The sequence below is a fragment of the Saccostrea echinata genome, unplaced genomic scaffold (assembly GCF_033153115.1).
Source record: "Saccostrea echinata isolate AGI-Se365-2 ecotype Australia unplaced genomic scaffold, CSIRO_AGI_Sech_v1 ptg000075l, whole genome shotgun sequence".
In the NCBI taxonomy this organism is placed as follows: domain Eukaryota; kingdom Metazoa; phylum Mollusca; class Bivalvia; order Ostreida; family Ostreidae; genus Saccostrea; species Saccostrea echinata.
The window spans coordinates 1178117-1198296 of record NW_026889824.1 but is presented as its reverse complement, the minus strand read 5'-3'; the positions used below and the strand labels follow the sequence as shown (position 1 = coordinate 1198296).

At 35.2% G+C, this 20180-nt stretch overlaps 2 protein-coding genes across 2 annotated transcripts in view; one reads left to right on the top strand and one right to left on the bottom strand.

Annotated features, from left to right (window-relative positions):
• The first annotated feature begins 233 nt into the window (after positions 1–233).
• On the top strand, positions 234–1266 carry LOC133176399 (uncharacterized). The gene has a single exon (XM_061311521.1). It carries the CDS (start codon positions 266–268, stop codon positions 1193–1195), a length of 930 nt encoding a protein of 309 aa, XP_061167505.1. The 5' UTR covers positions 234–265; the 3' UTR covers positions 1196–1266.
• A 3302-nt stretch (positions 1267–4568) lies between these two features.
• LOC133176397 (recQ-mediated genome instability protein 1-like) overlaps positions 4569–20180 on the bottom strand; it is a 28259-nt gene continuing 12647 nt past the window's right edge. Inside the window, exons 6-13 of the mRNA XM_061311519.1 lie at positions 19688–19824; positions 18208–18272; positions 13114–13975; positions 12885–12973; positions 12561–12674; positions 9550–9591; positions 5442–5492; positions 4569–4768 (exon numbers count right to left, since the gene is read on the bottom strand). Of these exons, the coding sequence (XP_061167503.1) occupies positions 4598–4768; positions 5442–5492; positions 9550–9591; positions 12561–12674; positions 12885–12973; positions 13114–13975; positions 18208–18272; positions 19688–19824 (1531 nt within the window). The 3' untranslated portion in view covers positions 4569–4597. The remainder of the gene's footprint in view (positions 4769–5441; positions 5493–9549; positions 9592–12560; positions 12675–12884; positions 12974–13113; positions 13976–18207; positions 18273–19687; positions 19825–20180) is intronic.

Below are 20180 nucleotides of genomic sequence, written 5' to 3'. Positions count from 1 at the left end.
ACGAATAAACACAAGGTCATGTATGTATACACAGCGGGAAATAATTTCCAGTTTGTCTTACTGTCTGCACAGGTATTTGATGGTATTCTTATATACATACTGAAGAGGAAGATTCTTGACTCTGTGTTCAATAGACGTCCTGGATTATACAGGAAGAAGCAGGTGACAGCTACTTAAAATATCCTCATATTCTACGCAAAAATCTAGTCGTATTTGTCAACTGCATAGTTTTGATAAATATTTTCATTTTTTAACGATAGATAGAATGGTGGATATCTTGGAGACCTTAAAGCAGGTATGGTCGTGGATTTTTGTGAAGAAAAATGGACGTGATCAATCGGTGGTTCAGCAAAACATCGGGCAAGAAACTGAACAACTCTGCTTCAAGACCTTTCTAAAGCAACCTATGATAGAGGAGGTAATCTTTACTAATTGTCAGCCCCTCTGGCGGATCAGTGTTTGGAACAAGCGTATTTTCATTAGCGGAGACGAAAAATCCATCAAAAGCATCGACCAGACAACCCATGGTTACAAAGACGAACTAGAAACACTCTCCGGAAACTCTCCCGACGATTTTTCGATAACAGATTTGGGAGAAATTATTTATGCAGACTGGCAAGAAAGACGGATATTCCATTTACAGAATGATCAGGTGGACACCATGATAAATTTGGGCGGTTGGAAACCTTGGGCATTGTGTTGTTCTGACACCGGCGATATTTTGGTCGCAATGCGTTCTGATGACGCTAGGCGCGCTCGAGTTGTCGGATACCAGGGGTTTACAAAAACAAGAGAATATTGCCTTGATAGTAAAGGTAGGCGTCTGTACGGGTCACCAATCTTTATAGCTGAAAACAAGAATGGAGATGTATGCGTGTCTGATGCCCATTATAATCGCGTCACTGTAGTTGACCTAAAGGGAATTTTCAAGTTTTATTACAGTGGGCAGCAAATGTTGAGGAAATATCCTACATTCTATCCTAAGGGCATTACCACGGATAGTCAGTGTCATATCCTGGTGGCAGACCAGCAAAATAACTGTATACACATCGTAGATCGTATTGGTCAGTTGGTCAGCTTTATAACAGACATATCTCTAGACGAACCATACTGCCTGTGTGTTGGAAAAGCCGATGAACTCTTTGTTGGAGAGTATCATAAAGGTCATATTAAGAAACTTCGATACATGCAGTGAACCTTCAAAAATCTGAGATTGTCTTTCATCTCATACACGGCTGACTTTGAAATTAAAAAAAAATTAACTATCAACTGTTCATTTTGCGTTTTGATATAAACAGTCAATAAACTGAAATATATTCAATTGTTGTTGTTTGCGATATTTTCATTCAAAGTGTTGTTAGTAGAAATTTTAATTAAACGCTTCCATTAATAAGATTATGGTGATTTATTTATGCAACGGCACTTAATACAATATATTATATGTACTCATAAATTGTTTTTATACAGAAATGAAAATTTGCCGATAACTGTTATACTAAAAAAGTGATAAATTTATGCTTTATGGTGGCATATTTCTGTCACACCTTGCTTGATAACTATTCTTTATGTCGACTTGTCATTTATTCACGTTTTAAAAGATATACAAGTTGACAACATATTTTTCTGACAAGTCGATAATAGGATTTGACAAGTCGACATAATTATGCAAGTTAACATAATTATCTGATAAGGTTACAAAACATCCAACAAGTTGACATCATTATCTGAAAAGTCGACTTAATTGACATCTGACAAGTCGACATAACATCCTACAAGTCGACATCATTAACTAAAACGTCGCTAAAACATCTGACAAGTCGATTTGTAAGAAAATTATGTCAACTTCTCAGATAGATATGTCTACTTATCAGATATTATGATGTCAAGTAGATATCCGTTAGTGGCATTATTAAGTTTTAATATCAAGATACTAAGTTCGTAGTCATGAGCACTATTATCTGACAAGTTGGCATAAAGATCTGACAAGTCTACATGAAGATCTGACAAATGGACATAATTATCTGACAAGTGCTGGCAGAAAAATGCCACTATAGACATAGATATGATTCAGAATGGTAGTTTTTTTTTCTATATCGGTGGAAGTTTATCAAGTGTGTTAACTTCCATAAATCATCTACACATTTAAAAGCAAACGTGGGAATAAAACAATCGCTGACAAATAATTTGCTCATATAAAACTAGAAATTTTCTTCAAAAGTTTTTTCCATGATGCATCACATTCTTTTTCGAACGTGCCGCGTGCCATGGTAATTAGAAATAGAAGTGCTCAGTACACTGGATACGCAAAAATTAACAGCTGATTAACGAAGGAATGGGGTTGTGCACTGAACAGCTTTTTTCTCCTATGATTCCAAAATAACATATACATTTGTTAACAGATGAAAGCACGTCACATACAAACAAAATATATACACAAAGTGTATGAAAACAAAGGCATAACTTCATTTTTTTAATTGACTCCGTTTATAAGAAGCAAATTGATTGATTACATTATAAAACCAAAAAACTAAACACTTATTCCTTAATTAATTGCTTCCATTTGAGAACTTCCTGTTTTACACTTTGTTGAGACGGAAGTCTCTAGATTACATTCTTTTTAATGATACAGGTACATATTTCGCATAATTCCTTCCGGATTCACCTCAAATGATGCGAGTTCCTCAAGAAGCAGTAAAATAAACAATGATTCCGGTGGGGAATTAAATACTTACTGTAACTTAAAACCTGAAAAAGTTTAAAGAAAAATATATGTGTAATCATTACTATCATTCCAATAACAGCGTGTCACTTTACTTGATCGAGCGTACTAAAGTTCTCACATGTAGATTACCATATTACTCATCGATTGGTTGTTTGAATTCAATGAAAAGAATACCATTTTAAACAATAAAATGCCTTCTTTGGTTGTTAGTATGGGAATTAATGTCGCAGCCCGCGTAAGCGGGTTATGTAAATTTTTTCTGCAATAGCTGCGACATTAATTCCCGTACTAACAAACAAATAAAGGCATTTTATTGTTTATATTTACATCTGTATAAAAAAATCAAAGTAAAATTAAATATGTTAAATGTTGTAAAATAGATCTAAGTGTATGTCATTGTACGTATAATTGATGGAACAGCCGTTACCCAAGAAATCTATTTAGGTGGCTTGCTTAGTGTTGTTTACTCACTGATAAACGGCAATAGGTTTCTTAAGAAATAAAGGAAATAATATTCAGTGGATGTAAATATTTGCATATGAAGAGAGCTTTCACTTAAACAATCATTCAATGTGATTGGTTAGTATTATCTGTGTATTGTTGGGTTCTCTGTTTCATATGCCAAGTCATTGAAATCAAACATCCAATCGATGAGAAAAATATGGTAATCAACATTCTGAAACTTTAGCAAACTCGATCAAACACAGTGACATGCTGTTATTGGAATGATAATACGTAAAGAAGCCTTAAAAGTTCATGTTTCATGTGAACTCAAAAAGTACAAAGCAAATAGGAACAATATAAACTTAAGTAACTTTTCGTCATAGAGATGCTGTGATCTTCAGCAAACAAAAAGAGGGTGATCCTTGTACTACTCCCCAGGACCACAATATGATTAACTTCAATCGACCTGAGGAGCATTGCGTATCAATATGTCAAATCATGGCCCTATTACTCTTCAAAAGATGTTCTTTAGGTTAAATTTTCACGAGAAGGGAGGTAACTCTAGTTGCCTACTTAATTGTCCAAGGTGGACAAATGCATATGCTCGTGAGTACCCTCTTGCTCTTTGACAGACTTGTATAAAAAAAATGTTCAATGAAAAGTATGCATCCATAATTGATTCATCCATACCTTTACACATTTTTACACAACATATCCGAGAAATTGAAGTGGGTGACTGCTATGGACACTATTTCTTAGGAAAATATAACCCCTTAAACGAGTCCTTTTCTGTTTAAAACTCAGATATATTACAAAATAGTGACATCTTCGCTAGCCAAGGGTTTCTGATCCAATCTTCTCCTCACAGAGGAGGAGGGGAGTAGGGGATCAGAAAACCTTGGTTATCAAAGATGTAGCTCCAGAACGGTCCTCTTTTATGCCATATTCTTCCTTGATCTATCACATTCATATATTCAACTCATATTTCAATATTTTTTTGAAAACATCAAATTTTTAGGGCATATCAAAGCCAAAACTGTACCTACTTACCTGGTAACTGCTGAAATTGGTTCAGCTACTTCAGAGAAGCTAAACATGTTATAGTTTATAACTGATGGCTCTCCTGAGTGCAATATCAGACGACCAAAACATTTGATTTTGTTATGAAAATAATTCATTCTGGAGTGCAAGAAATACAATGTATTTAGGTATCCTGCATTTATTATATCTGTTCCTTTATATTCAGAGGATATTTCTGTGAACAGTTATAACTTACTGTAAAAACCTAAACACCTGCTAATCTTAAAGAAACACTTAAAGTCATAATGAGAAATGGCTATGAAAATCTTGTACCCTATTACTGTACCCAGTACTTCTTCAGGAATAACTATATTAACAACAATGTAATTAATAGTTTACTTATAAAACCATTCAGGTATTTAATTTATACAAAGCATCAGACACTCTCATCTGAAGTGTTATAAGGCCCTCTTCACTGAGATCTTCAAGGGAGATAACTTCAGGTTTCTTATCACCAGGGGAGATTACTATCTCCATCACTGAGAGAAGGTTAATAATGGACTGCTGGCAATCTTTGATTCCCTGGGAAAGGTAAAAAGAATTGTAGTATATGTATTATCCAGTTTTCCTCAACATCACTCCCATTCATATTCTGAAATACAGCAAGAAAGTAAGTTTTGCTCTTCAAAAATAGGGCTGGGATGATATATCAAGATATCAATAATATCAATTCTGTGTGAGGACGATATGCATATTGAAGAAATATTGAAAACGCAAAAAAATTTCTGACTTATGTTTTTCTTTGTTTACTTAACATTTTGGGTTTAATATATAAAATAAATATGCTAAATATAAATACGAAATAGTTACATAATAATTAACAGCACCTGTCTAAAATAATTTTGTTTTACAAGAAATATACAACTTCTTTGAATAAATTATTTTCATTTGTGAAGAAATGTTAGGTTCAGTTCAATACAAAAAAAAAAGATTTTATAACCAATTAAGCATATCGTATCGTGGCTCAAATATTGTGATATGTATCGATATAGAAAAAGTTGTACCGCCCCAGCCCAATTCAAAAACGCATTCTTAAAACTGTATCATTAAACTTTTCTCAATAAAATATTCAGAGAATATAAATGTTCATTTTTCTGAAAAGGAAGGATTTGAACAAAAGCTCATACTGTGATAGATTTATGTGATGTATATGATATATCATGCTGGATAGTTGATTACAGAAAGAAGGACTTACTTTATTAAGCCTCTTCATTAAAAAACTGTCTGGTTTCATATGTTTCATCTCCTAAAAATCAAAAGTATTTTTTCTGAGAATAATCTTTATACACCAATGTCATATCTAACAACAAGAAGCCCAAGGGCCTTGAATTGCTCTTCTGATAAACTGTACAACCTTTCACTTCTATTTGAAGCCTCTAAGTATCCTGTATATTTAGATCAACCCTTGAAATTCCAATTCACACTCTGAGAACCAAGATGATTCTAAGCCAATTAGTACCTGAGAGTTGGTCATGGTGACCTACTTATCACTTGTCATTCTCTGAGGACCCATCAACTAAGTTTGATGATTCTAAGCCAATAAATACCTAAAATATTTTTTAAAATTATACGAGGGGCATTTCAAAAGTTCTGGCAACTGGTATATAAAATTTTAACTACGTTACCGATTAAAATGACTCTGATACCACTGTAAAGCTTAGGCAAATATGCATTAGTAGTGACGTCATTTTAAATTCAAAATGATGTATAGGTCTGCTAAAATGACGTCATAATTAGGTATACTCTGTATACTGGCATAAAAAAGACTGATGAGGAGAACAATTTTTTTGTTGAGCAAAGAGCGTATTGCAAAATTCGCTCATTGCTTGGCTTTACGGCAACAGAAATAAAAGCGATTTAGATGTAGTATATAGAGAGCATGCTCTTTCATATCGAGCAATAGCAAGATGGGTAGTTCAATTTAAAGAGGGTAGAGAATCAATTGAAGATGACCCCCGTTTGGGGCGTCCAGTTTGTGTATATGGCGAAAAAGAAATCGTCGCTGTTCAAAATACGATAGCTGATGATGCTAGATATACAGCTGAGGAAATAGCAGACTTAACTAACATTAATTCATCAGCAGTTTTTCGTATTTTAAAGGAAAACTTAAAGCTTAGGAAAGTCTGTGCTAGATGTGTGCCGCATCTTCTCTCAGAAGAGCAAAAGCGCATCCGGATAGAAATGGCTTCACAGTTACTAACAATTTATGAAGATTGTGACCAAAGGCGAATAAATGAGATTGTAACTGGTGATGAAACATGGATATATTTTTTTGAACCGGAAACTAAGCTCAATAATAAAGTTTGGATCGGTGAAAATGATACAAGGCCTCAAATTGCACGCAGAAACCAGTCTGTCCGGAGAGTAATGTACGCCTTATTTTTTTATTCTAAAGGCCCTGTTGCTCAAGTTCCGGTTCCAGAACACAGCAGTGTTACTGGTCAATTTTATGCAGAGAATGTCTTGTCTCAGGTTGTAGAGCACCATAAAACGACCGGACCAATAACCAGTACAAGAGGAATAAAGCTCCTCCATGACAACGCACCTGCCCATAGATCAGAGGTAGTAACCAAATATTTAAAGGAAAATGGTATTGCCGTTTTACCACATCCACCCTACAGTCCTGACCTAGCTCCATGCGATTTTTGGTTGAATGCCGTTATCAAAGAAGCCCTCCGAGGACAGCGATTTGAAAGTTGTCATGCAGTCGGAAGTGCTGTATTCCAGTGTATGAAGCATATACCGAAAGAGGACTATAGGGCAGCATTTTCCATGTGGATTTCAAGACTGAAAAAGTGTGTCCAGGTCAACGGAGACTATTTTGAGGAATTGATATAATTTAATTTATGATAATGAGGCTCATTAATTTACCGCACACCAGTTGCCAGAACTTTTGAAATGCCCCTCGTAACCATAAAATTTTATAAGTAGGTCAAAGTGACCTACTTTTCAGTTGTCGTACTCCAAGGACCCAAGATGCATCAACTGACAAAGTTTGATGATTCTAAGCCAATAAGTACCCGAAATATTTAATTAAAGCCATAAATTTTCAAAAGTAGGTCACGGTGACCTACTTTTTAGTCGACCTACTCCGAAGACCCAAGATGCATCAACTGACAAAGTTTGATGATTCTAAGCCAATAGTACCTGAAATATTTAATTAAAGCCATAAATTTTCAAAAATAGGTCATGGTGACCTACTTTTTCGTCGACCTACTCTGAAGACCCAAGATGCATCAACTGACAAAGTTTGATGATTCTCAGCTGATTAGTACCTGAAATATTTAATCATAGTCAAATAAATTGAAAAGTAGGTAATGGTGACCTACTTTTCAGTTGACCTTTTTTGAAGGCCCAAGATGCATCAACTTACAAAGTTTTATGATCATGTCCAAATTATGCCTCTAAAACGCTTTGAAATCGAATGCCTGCAAAGTTCAAACAGTAGGTCACTGTGTCCTACTTTCTAATAAATATGTTTTATGGCCCCAAGATGCATCATCTTACAAGATTTAATGATTCTAAACCTCTTGGTATTCAAATTAATGACCTTAATTCTTTTGAAAAGATTGGCCATAAAGTTCAAAAGGTAGGTCAAGGTGACTTACTTTCTAGTTGACATACTTTGAGGAGCCAAGATACATCAACTGACAAAGTTTGATGATCATAGGCCTTAAATTGTTCAAAATATGCCTCTAAATCATTCTGAAAAAGAATGGCCGCAAAATTTTCAAAAGTAGGTCACCGTGACCTACTTTTGAGTCAACATGATATGAGGTCCTTAGATGCATCAACTGACAAGATTTGATGATCCTAGTCCTTATAGTAAGCAAAATATCAACATTTTAATAAAATGTAATTTTTCGTCAACTTTGAAGTGACCTTGAGACCACGCCCTTTGCCCGAGGGTAAATCCCCGTGCAAATTTTAATCTACAACATATCCTCATCCTTTTGTGTAAGTTTGGTGATAATCTGCCCAATGGTTCTTGAGAAGAAGATTTTTTTAGCAACCAGTACTTTTGTTTCTATTTTCCTAATTATCTCCCCTTGTTTAAGGGCCACAACCCTAGTTTTAGTATAAAAGGGAGCCCTTGGGCCAAGGATACCCTGTGACAAATTTGACAATAATTGGCCAAGGGGTTCTTGAGTAATGGACCATATTCTAAAAAGTTTACACACACGCCATACCGCACAAATGGTCACAGCATTAGCTCTTTGAGCCTTTGGCTCAGAAGAGCTAAAAATGCTACTGTAATCACTCAAGTCATATACTCAAAAAATAGGTTCCACATTTACATTTGTAGGTACACTTGACAACACTTGTAGCATGCACAATTTGGTTTTCATTGTGATTTAAGTTACAAAGGTCCAAGCCATAGTGAATGTGTATAACAGAAGGATTTTCAACAAGAAATATGTCCACAGGACATGAATGCCCTGCCCAGGGTTCATTAGTAATGCAACATGAAAAGAAATGTACCTTTTTTGCTTAAGATTTTTTTTATATCTCGTATTAGTGTATAAAATTTGATGAAAACATCTTGAAGAGTTTCTTTGAAACTGAGTTTTAAACACAAAAATAGTAAAGTCAAAGGTCATAGGGAAGGTCAATGTAAAAAAAAATTGCACACAGTTGATAAGTTCCCAAATTTATCAGTATCTGTGTTTAGGTAAAATATCTTAAATAGTTTCTTTGAAAAATGTGAGTCAATACAAATCTAAGAATAGTAAGGTCAAGGTCAAAACACGATGCAGTTGAATAACTCTTACTCAAATGTATCTGGATATGAAGTTTAACAAATATATCTTGAATATTTCTTTGGAACTGACTAAAAAGTGAGGTCAAGGTCAATAAGAAGGTCAAAGTAAAAACATTTTGATGCAGTTGAATAGTTCTCACCGAGTCTAATATATGTATCAGCATATAGAATTTGATACAAATATCTTAAATAGTTTCTTTGAAGCTGAGCTAAAAGTGCAGTCAAGGTCAAAAGAAAGATCAAGGTCCAAAAATCTTGATGAAGTTGGATAGCTTTATTAGTATGTATCAGCATAAGGTTTGATAAAAATATCTTGAATTGTTTCTTTGAAAGTGAGCTAAATGCAAAGTGTGACAGGCGGACAGACGGAAGGATGGAAAGATAGACATAACAAACACTATGCCCTGGCCATATTCATGGCAGGGCATAAAAATTACTTTCTCATCAGTCCTATGGAGCAGAGAAACCAATCAAATGATTTTTAATCTGATTTGAATATACTGATATAAAACATTACTTGGTACTTATGAGTTAGTCTTACCATAGTCTCTGGAGCAGAGAAGCCAATCAGACGAGCAAGTACCTGTAAGAATTAAAGGATTCAGTGTATTTCAAGTACAACTCCACATTCTCTGTATTCATTGTATAAGAGCCAGTTTGTTTTCTGTGATAATGTTTTTCTACTTGCAGACACATCAAAATAAGAAATATTTATGCACAACATAATGTATGATTTTATTTAAGTGTCTCCTTAAAATCAATTTAATGGTCAAAGTAATCTAATTACAGGTAACAATTCCTTTTATGGTGATATACCATATAAAGCCTATAGATTAAAATATTTAATAAACATTCAGGGAGAGATTTTCTGCTGAACAAATGCTGAAGTTAGGGATTCATCATGTCACATATGTCATCATGTCACCATGCCACACATGTCAGCATGTCACATATGTCAGCACGTTATGCATCATATCACATAATCCTGTCATGCATGAAATGTCACAGATGACATCATGTCACATATGTCATCATGTCAAATATGTCACCAGTGAAATCATGTCATCATGTCACACATGACACCATGTCATATATGTCATCATATCACACATGACATCATGTCACACAAGTCATCAAGTCACACATAGGTCATCATGGAATGCAACATTGTTTTCTGACAAATTACCTGCCTCTGATTAAATCTTAAAATTTCACTGGTTGAGAAGAATACTGTATAAAACTAAATCATGCTGCCTACTGACATGATGTTGTTAATATGCCCCCTCAACCTGACCAACTCACCTGACATCAAATTCCACATTTTTACTTCACCTTGCAAGGAACTTAATAACTATGTCACAGAAGTATCAGACATCATTATAAAATTAAAGCTTGTTTATTTACTCTGGATTTTTTTAACATAGTGAGAATTAACACCCCACCCCCATCCCCCTTAAAAATCTCAGTATTGTTAGATATTTGAATTTCAAGAAAAAGTTTGATCTGGTAAGTAAATGCTTGGTCTGGTAAAATATTATGCCAGGTCATGGCTTTGCTGTTTTGAGAAGATATTTTTAAACTTGATATTTCCAATGCATTCTTATGTTAAACTTTGAGTGCCTTATAGCACCAGCCTACCCCATGGGATCATGATTTGAACAAACTTGAATCTACACTATGTCAGTAAGCTTTCATATGAGTTTCATCTTTTCTGACCCAGTGGTTCTTGAGAAGAATTTTAAATGACCCTACAAATTTTTTATTTTTTCTTAATTATCTCCCCTTGGAAGAGAGTGTGGATCTTCATTTGAACAAATTGAATCCCCTTCATCAAAGGATAATCTGTGCCAAGTATGGTTGAAATTGGCCCAGTGGTTCTGGAGAAGAAGATGAAACTACAAAAAGCTATGGATGCCAACAACAACGGACAAATTTGATCAGAAAAGCTCACTTGAGCCTTCGGCTCAGGTGAACTAAAAACACTATTACCATCTGAATGATGAAACCATGCTCTTCAGCATGATAAAACATAAGAACAGTCTACATTGCTTAATGAAGGGTGATGTTCAAAAAAAAAATTACTGCACAGAAATCCTGTGTGCACTGTTCAATATTATTTGTGTAAAAAAATCATTATATTAAAATCACACAGGTAAATACTGCATGTAAATAAGGGTTAACACTTTCTGCACCTCTAATTGAAAATGGTTTTCTTGGGGTGAAAATTTTCAAATTTCATATTTTACTACATGCAATATTTATACAATATCTAAGCATTGCAATTTCAGTATTTTTTGTAGCTTAAGAAACATTTCAGTGACTTGATCATCATTACGATCAAGCATGGTATACAGGGGCCCGTTTTACAAAAGAACTTATGACTAAGACCAAAATCATATTCTGTTTATAACTTTCTAATTTCTATTAAATTGAAAATGGTTTTAATCTTTTTAAAAGGAATGTAGAAAGATATTTTTACACTAGAAATTTTAAACAGAATCATTAATTTTGCAAAATTTTACAATCAACTGAAGTTTCTGGTCTTAGTCGTAAGTTCTTTTGTAAAACCGGCCCCAGTATACTACGAAACCCAGGTGAAATGGAGGTAAATTTTAATTTTCACAATAAAACTGGTTGTAAAAATTGTAAAGATTGAAATTCAGAGATCAATGTTTTTAACCTTTTAGTATGCCTACTAATGTAGGTTCATGATTATTTTACTACTTTATTGAATATTTTTCTTTTACTTGGTTATCCTTTCAAAAACTGCTTATGCAATTCGGTACAACACTATGTTAGAAATTAATACTTGGCAACTATCAATACTATATACACATAACTATGATCCCCCATTTTTCTTTTGTTAGAATAAACACAATATCTGTGATTAATTGTTTTAATTTAGATTTAATTGTTGATATAAATGATGCAATTTTCATGTTATTCACTTGACCATTTTCAAAAGAAATAGATACATGTATATACTATTTTCTTTTGTGGATACATCGACTGACATCTGTGGTTGCGTAAATTCAAGCTGGATGATCCCTATATGGCTTTAGAGTTCCGCTCGAAGTCATAAAACACTTACATGTATTTGTTGTCTGAAGGCAGCGGATATTCTACATTATTTCCTATGTAGCTTGTAACATGAGCTTTGATTGGTTACAAAGTCAGGTGTAAATTTCTGTACGCCCTACTTGAGCCAGGGTAAAAAACGTGACATCACAATGCATAGTTTCTCTATGATAAAAAGCAAATAACATGATGTCACGATGCATTATAGGGCGTAGTAAATCATATCGATAGCTTAAAAAACAGTTGATTGGACTTGTTCTAAAAAGAATTTATTTGAGTACATAGGAAATAAATTTGTTATCCAGGTCCAATCAAGGATGTACGGGGATTTACCCCAGGTTGTATTCCATACACCCTTTTGCCTTCGGCCTCAGGGTGTATATGTAGGGAATAAAACCCGGGGTAAATCCCCGTACACCCTTGATTGAACCTGGATAACTAATACTGTATTAAATAACCCAACACTTGTATTACCTTGTCTGAGAGAATAACATCCATTACTGCTGAGCCATCATTTATTTTACAAGGCAACTGCCATTTAATGCCTGCTGGCCTACTTAGCTTGTCTGTTAGTGTGGAAACATAGGCCTGAAGATATAATGCCAATAATTTATTAACATTAAATGAAAATAATAGACTGAAACCAACTGAAAAATCTTTTAAACCCAATCTGCATTCAATTTGGAAAAGACCTCTTAACATTAGCAAAATCTATTTTCAACTACAGCAAAGTCTATCTCAAGCTGTCAACTTCCCTTGTCCTAAATTATAAAGACCTGTATATTAAGCTATACTTGCTTTAACTTTGAAGGTGATTGGTTGACTGACAGGGATCCTCTTCTTTATAAAAGCCAGGTAGGTGAAGGGTTTGGCATCATATGGGAGCTCTACAACAGATGTAAATAATGCTCATTACGAGGTTCATATATATTATATTTCACTATACATATACCAAGTCATTACAATCTATTGAAATTCATCAAATCAAAATGTTATAATCTGATCAAATCTATTAATTTCTATGTACCTGGAATGTTTCTTTGTTGGTCTGTTGTGGGTTGTGCAGTTTTCAGTGGACTTGTAATGGCAATAGAGATGGGTTTTTCTGTTGTTTTCTCTTCTCTCTGGAACCTGACAGCTTTTGATGGAGCTGCACATGTAGGAGACTGATTCTGACTACATGTATTTACCTGCCGTGAAGCTATCACTTCTTCCTTTATACTTTGCTGAGGACTCATTGGACTGTTAAACAATTTCTTCCTTTGGACTGGCAATAAGGACTTCTGTTGCAGTGGATTTTTTGCAGTACTTGTTTCCTTACTGTATGCATTTTTATGTGTGTCCTGTGATACACTGCAAGGTGCTCGAGGAATAGAATGACCATCACCAACAGATATAATGTCAAAATCATCCATGTCATCAAATAATTCTTCATCTGTGACAGGATTATCTAGCTGTGCATTTGTCCTCTTCTTCAGATGAATATTTTGTTTCACAGTGGTTTGACTAGTTGTGAAAGTGTTATTACTATATTTAGCACTATTACTGGAGACATTACACACCCCTGTTTTTAGATTTGTTTCCCTAACAGGCAGATGTCCATTATGAGTTTTCTGTCTGTTTTCTGCATTCTGAGAACTTGTATCTTTGTATACTGTGTTTCCTCTAGCTGACACAGCAGGCTGAGGGACAGACTGAGAAGAAAACATCTGGTATTGTGTCGACATTTGAGATACTGGCGGACCAGTCTTAAGTGGCTGTTGTTTTGAAGCAGCAGTTGTCTTCCACTGTCTCTGATTTTGATTGGTCGCTGTGGCAGGATGGGGAGGAACAGTATCCATATCAAAATCATCCTCCAACAAATCATCCAACTCAATATCATCTCCCCACTGAATCAAAATGTGTCATCAAAATAAAGTATCACTTATATGATAAACAACTTATTATCAAACTCAATAATTAACAAGAGGCCCATGGGCCACATCGCTCACCTGAGTAACTTTGGCCATGCTGTTCTTTACCAGATTTTCCCCCTTGTAATACCTATTGTGGCCCCGCCCTACCCCCGGGGGTCATGATTTGAACAATTTACAATCTACACTACCCCAGCATGCTTCCACATAAGTTTCAGCTTTTCTGGTTCAGTGGTTCTTGAGAAGAAGATTTTTCCTATATATTTCAATGTAAAACTTGGATTCCCTATTGTGGCCCCACCCTACATCCGGGGGTCATGATTTGAACATTTACAATCTACACTACTTGAGGATGCTTCCACATAAGTTTCACCTTTTCTGGCCCAGTGGTGAAGAAGATTTTTAAAAAAATTTTCCTATACATTTCAATGTAAAACTTGGATTCCCTATTATTGCCCAGCCCTACCCCCGGGGGTCATGATTTGAACAATTTACAATCTACACTACCTTAGAATGCTTCCACATAAGTTTCAGCTTTTCTGGTTCAGTGGTTCTTGAGAAGAAGATTTTTAAAGATTTTTCCTATATATTTCAATGTAAAACTTGGATTCCCTATTGTGGCCCTGCCCTACACCTGGGGGTCATGATTTGAACAATTTACAATCTACATTATTTGAGGATGCTTCCACATAAGTTTCACCTTTTCTGGTCCAGTGGTTCTTGAGAAGAAGATTTTCAAAGATTTTTCATATATATTTCAATGTAAAACTTGGATTCCCTATTGTTGCCCAGCCCTACCCCCGGGGGTCCTGATTTGAACAATTGAAAATCTACACTACCCCAGAATGCTTCCACATAAGTTTAAGCTTTTTTGGCCCAGTGGTTCTTGAGAAGAAGATTTTTAAAGATTCTTCCTACAGATTTCAATGTAAAACTTGAATTACCTATTGAGGCCCCGCCCTACCCCCAGGGGTCATGATTTGAACAATTTACAATCTACACTACCCCAGCATGCTTCCATATAAGTTTCAGCTTTCCTGGTCCAGTGGTTCTTGTGAAGATTTTTCCTATATATTTCAATGTAAAACTTGGATTCCATATTGTGGCCTGGCCCTACCCCTGGGGGTCATAATTTGAACAATTTACAATCTACACTACCCCAGAATGCTTCCACATAAGTTTCAGCTTTTCTGGCCCAGTGGTTCTTGAGAAGAAGATTTTTAAAGATTTTTCCTATATATTTCAATGTAAAACTTGAATTACCTATTGTGGCCCCGCCCTACCCCTGGGGGTCATGATTTGAACAATTTACAATCTACATTATTTGAGGATGCTTCCACATAAGTTTCACCTTTTCTGGTCCAGTGGTTCTTGAGAAGAAGATTTTTAAAGATTTTTCCAATATATTTCAATGTAAAACTTGGATTCCCTATTGTTGCCCAGCCCCACCCCCGGGGGTCCTGATTTGAACAATTTACAATCTACACTACCCTAGAATGCTTCCACATAAGTTTCAGCTTTTCTGGTTCAGTGGTTCTTGAGAAGAAGATTTTTAAAGATTTTTCCTATATATTTCAATGTAAAACTTGGATTCCCTATTGTGGCCCTGCCCTACACCCGGGGGTTATGATTTGAACAATTCACAATCTATACTACTCCAGCATGCTTCCACATAAGTTTCAGCTATTCTGGTTCAGTGGTTCTTGAGAAGAAGATTTTCAAAGATTTTTCATATATATTTCAATGTAAAACTTGGATTCCCTATTGTTGCCCCGCACTACCCCCGGGGGTCCTGATTTGAACAATTTAAAATCTACACTACACCAGAATGCTTCCACATAAGTTTCAGCTTTTCTGGCCCTGTGGTTCCTGAGAAGAAGATTTTTTTATATATTTCAATGTAAAACTTGGATTCCCTATTGTGGCCCCGCCCCACCCCAGGGGGTCATGATTTTAACAATTTAGAATCTACACTATCCCAGGATGCTTCAACTTAAGTTTCAGTCTTTTTGGCCCAGTGGTTCTTGAGAAGAAGATTTTTTAATGACCCACCCTATTTTTGTCTTTTCTTGATTATCTCCCCTTGTAAGGAGACTTGGCCCTTTATTTTAACAATTTAAACTCTCCTTCACCCAAGGATACTTTGTACCAAGTTTGGTTAAAATTGGCCCAGTGGTTCTTGAGAAGAAGTTGAAAATGTGAAAAGTTTACAGATGGACGGATGGACAGATGACAGACAACGGGTGATCAGAAAAGCTCACTTGAGCTTTCAGCTCGGGTGAGCTAAAAATTAATAGCACTCAGCCACTGAATCAATAACAATGGATACTGCTCCTTTCAAATATATTGGCAGCACAGTCAGAAGATTCAGTTTTATGGTAACAATTGACTGAGGAATAGCAGCAGACAGCAGCTGTACACAAGCATGCTCTATCATACAGGTACTGTACTGTTATGAAGTCTAATCATAAAACTTTAGAACAAGATTTAAGAGATTTGTTTAGGTTCTATCTCGAGTATTTGTTTTGGTCCTATCTGATTCTCAAACACTTTTTAGGTCCTATTTCAGACATGTATCAAACCCATCTCAGACACTTTTTAGATCATGTCAGATACTTATTAAAGCTCCATATCAGGTATTTGCTTAGGCCCTACCTCAGTTTTGGCCCTATCTCAAACATTTTTAGGCCCTATCCAAAATATTTGTGTTTTTCCTATCTGAGACATCTTCTTAGGCTCTATTTTAAAGAAAAGATGTTTGTGAAACACTTATGCCCCCCCCCCCCCCCAAATATGTGGAAATTTTCAAAGTCCAAGGGGCATAACTCTGTCAAAAATTGCTCGATCGTACCCAAAACAGAACTTGACCTAGATATTCTTATGATAAATCTGTATACCATATTTCATTTCACCTCTGCGAAGAAAATGAATGGAAACTGCAAATAATTGGAATTTTTCAAAGTCCACAGTAGCTCAGTTGATAGAGCACTTGCTCTGTGATCTGAAGGTCGTGGGTTCGAATCATGGCCACTACTGACCCAAGTCGATAAAAAATAAGTAGCAACTGTTCCTTTGTCAAGTGCTCGGCACTTTGAAATGAGGTCCTTCGGCTGAGACCTTAAAAACCAAGGCCTGTGTCACTGTAGGCATTGGCATGATAAAGAACCCTCACTGCTCATTGGCCCTGAGTGCCAAGTAAAGGTCTAAATTTGAAGCCCTTCACCGATATATGGTAACGTCTCTATACGAGTGAAAAATTCTCAAACAGGACGTAAAACAACATGCAATCAATCAACAATCAAAGTCCAAGGGGCATAACTCTGTTAAAAATTGCTAAATTGTATCCAAAACAGAACTTGACCTAGATATTCTTATAATAAATCTGTATACCAAATTTCATTTCATTATGTGCAACATCTGCAAAGAAAATGAGCGGAAACTGTTGGTGGACCGAAACGAGAGACAGCAGCAAAACAATATGCCCTCCCTTCTTCGAAGGGGGGCATAATTAAAATCTAAGAATATGTAAGATACTTGTTTAAGTCCTATCAGTTCACCCTTCTCAGACATTAGATATGTCCCTATCTCATACATTAGATATGGCTCTATCTCAGACATTAGATATGGCCCTATCTCAGACATTAGATATGGCCTTATCTCAGACATTAGATATGACCCTATCTCAGACATTAGATATGACCCTATCTCATACATTAGATATGGCTTTATCTCATATGGAGTTCATGTCTCCCTGTTGATTCAATACGCAAGAGCATGCTCTAACAACCTCTACAATCAGGCAAGTTATTAACAAACAAGTTGATGAAACAAGAATAACAGTCTTGTTTGAGGCAACATTTCACAAGTTCTATGGTCAATACAACAATTTTGTCAACAAATACAATCTAGCTATCATTAAGTCGAACACTGATTGACATTTTTCATACTAATTGTTAGGCCATTATTTAAACACTAAGGGTTTATGGATTTTTCCATTTGCCTGATCATGACAAGGAGCACACGATGGGTATCCTTACTCCTCCATGGCACAGGAACCCACCTCTGATGCTTTTAGGGGTCCATGTTTGCTCTGCTCCCATTGTTTCAATAGACTTATGAGCTTGATTACTGTTCATTATCTCCATATTTCACTCATATATTAGATATGGCTCTATCTCAAACATCTACAAACTGTTGTACAGTCTTACCTCATCTTCTATTTTTACGGCTTCCTGTTTTGGGAAAGCTGCATTCCTTGTACTTTGTTCTGATGCTAAACAGATTTAATTAAAATCAAAGGAATTTCTGTAATAAATATACATTTCTGAACTTCTCTGTGCTAGCAAATGGTACATCAAGAACTGGAGTAGAAGTAATTATTGACATAAATATCATATTTAATGGAAGTGAAAATGCAGCAAGAATAACGTACAACTGTGTGCTGCAGACTTTAAAAACCTATTCAAATCTATTACCGTAAATCTGGAAATTTTTACGTCGATTTATTTTTGCGAATCTGGGTCAAAAAGCTGTTGATTAATTTTTACGTTTCAAATTTTTGCGAATTGACATTCATGGTGCTTAAATCAAAAAGTGCTTAAAATTTTCATAGCAGTTTATAAGTTTCGCATACACATGTACATACAATATTAAAAGATGCAAACATTCAGTAATCAGATTATGTACTTTCAATAAATTACACGTGTACATACAAAACTAAACAATACAAATGTTCAATAATCACATAAAAATATCAGAATTTAAGAGATAAAACATCTAAACTATTTAAAGTTTTCATAACATTTTAATAAATCATGCATGTACATAAAATATATAAAACGATGTCAGCTTTAACAAACCTTCAGATAAAAACATTTGTTCTTAAACAACTGCCCTCTCTTTCTTAGAGAAATAATTTAAAAGAGACATACTGCCTGTCAAACGATCGGTGAAGTGAAGGCACTTTCACGCACGGATTATCACGGGTAATTAACTTGTTAGTATAAACAGGTTTCTTAAAATGACCACTGCTTACGAACACCTGTTCATCTTGTTTAAAATAGCAAATTTATTTGTTTTCATTTTTTGTTGTTGATTTATTTTTAAGAAATATATTTTTGCGAATGCAATGCACGCGCAAATTTGCTAAAAATTTATCTACAGCAAAAATTTCCAGATTTACGGTATTGCTTTACATTAGAGTGACACATTATTATCACTAGGTTTAACTGTTACTTGTTAAGTTGAATTATCATCATTCAGAATAATACAGTCAATCTGATTGGTCTAGAGCATGTCACGTGCAGGGAGACAATTTGAGATGTCTCCCTCACATGCGGGGTGACAACTGCGTTGTCTCACTGTAGATGAAAATAAAATGTCGTTAAGTGAGATAACTTGAATATAATTAACATATATGCGGGATCAGTAAACAATAAATTCTAACAATGATGTCAAAGTTGTCTGTTGACATATTTTGGAAGTATGGAATCATAGCAATGGGTATGAGAACACAAGTGGTTTGACTGAGTAAGTCTGAGTAGGGTCCCCTCTAAACAGTCCCTAATTGTATATTGTTATCTGTACTCTCCTGTACTTTACCTACATCATCGGATACCCATGGGTGACCTCATCTTTTACTCATCCAGTGATTATTTTATCACCCGTGGGTATCCCACGTTGCTTTACCTGGTACCCTGCCCCTCACTGCAGACTGCTGAGGTTGTGACATGGATTCCACCTTTATTTTCTTCTTTGCTCTCACTGAGTCCCCTCCTGAGAACTCCTGATGATATTCTTTACCAGAATACTGTAAACTTTGTTCCCTAGAAATAACATTTCAGTCAGCTAGAAACCTCCACTGAGCTTTGCTCAATTCCAATAACAGATAAACTGCAGGGTTTATACTGAACAAGATACATATTACACAAGTGGTTTCCATGATATCAGGTGCATCATATATCTATAATGTCATATTAAAATAACATCAAACATTTGTAAAATATTCCTTACACCAATGATATTACCAAAGATTATCTTTTTTTAAGTGAATGAAATATTTTGTCTTTAGAATAAGTAATAAGCTTTATGTGACAGTGTCTATCAGAAGTTTCAGTTGTACAACTATAAACTACTTTTACAGAATCAATGTTAAGTTTTTAATAATCAATGTTCAGGCATT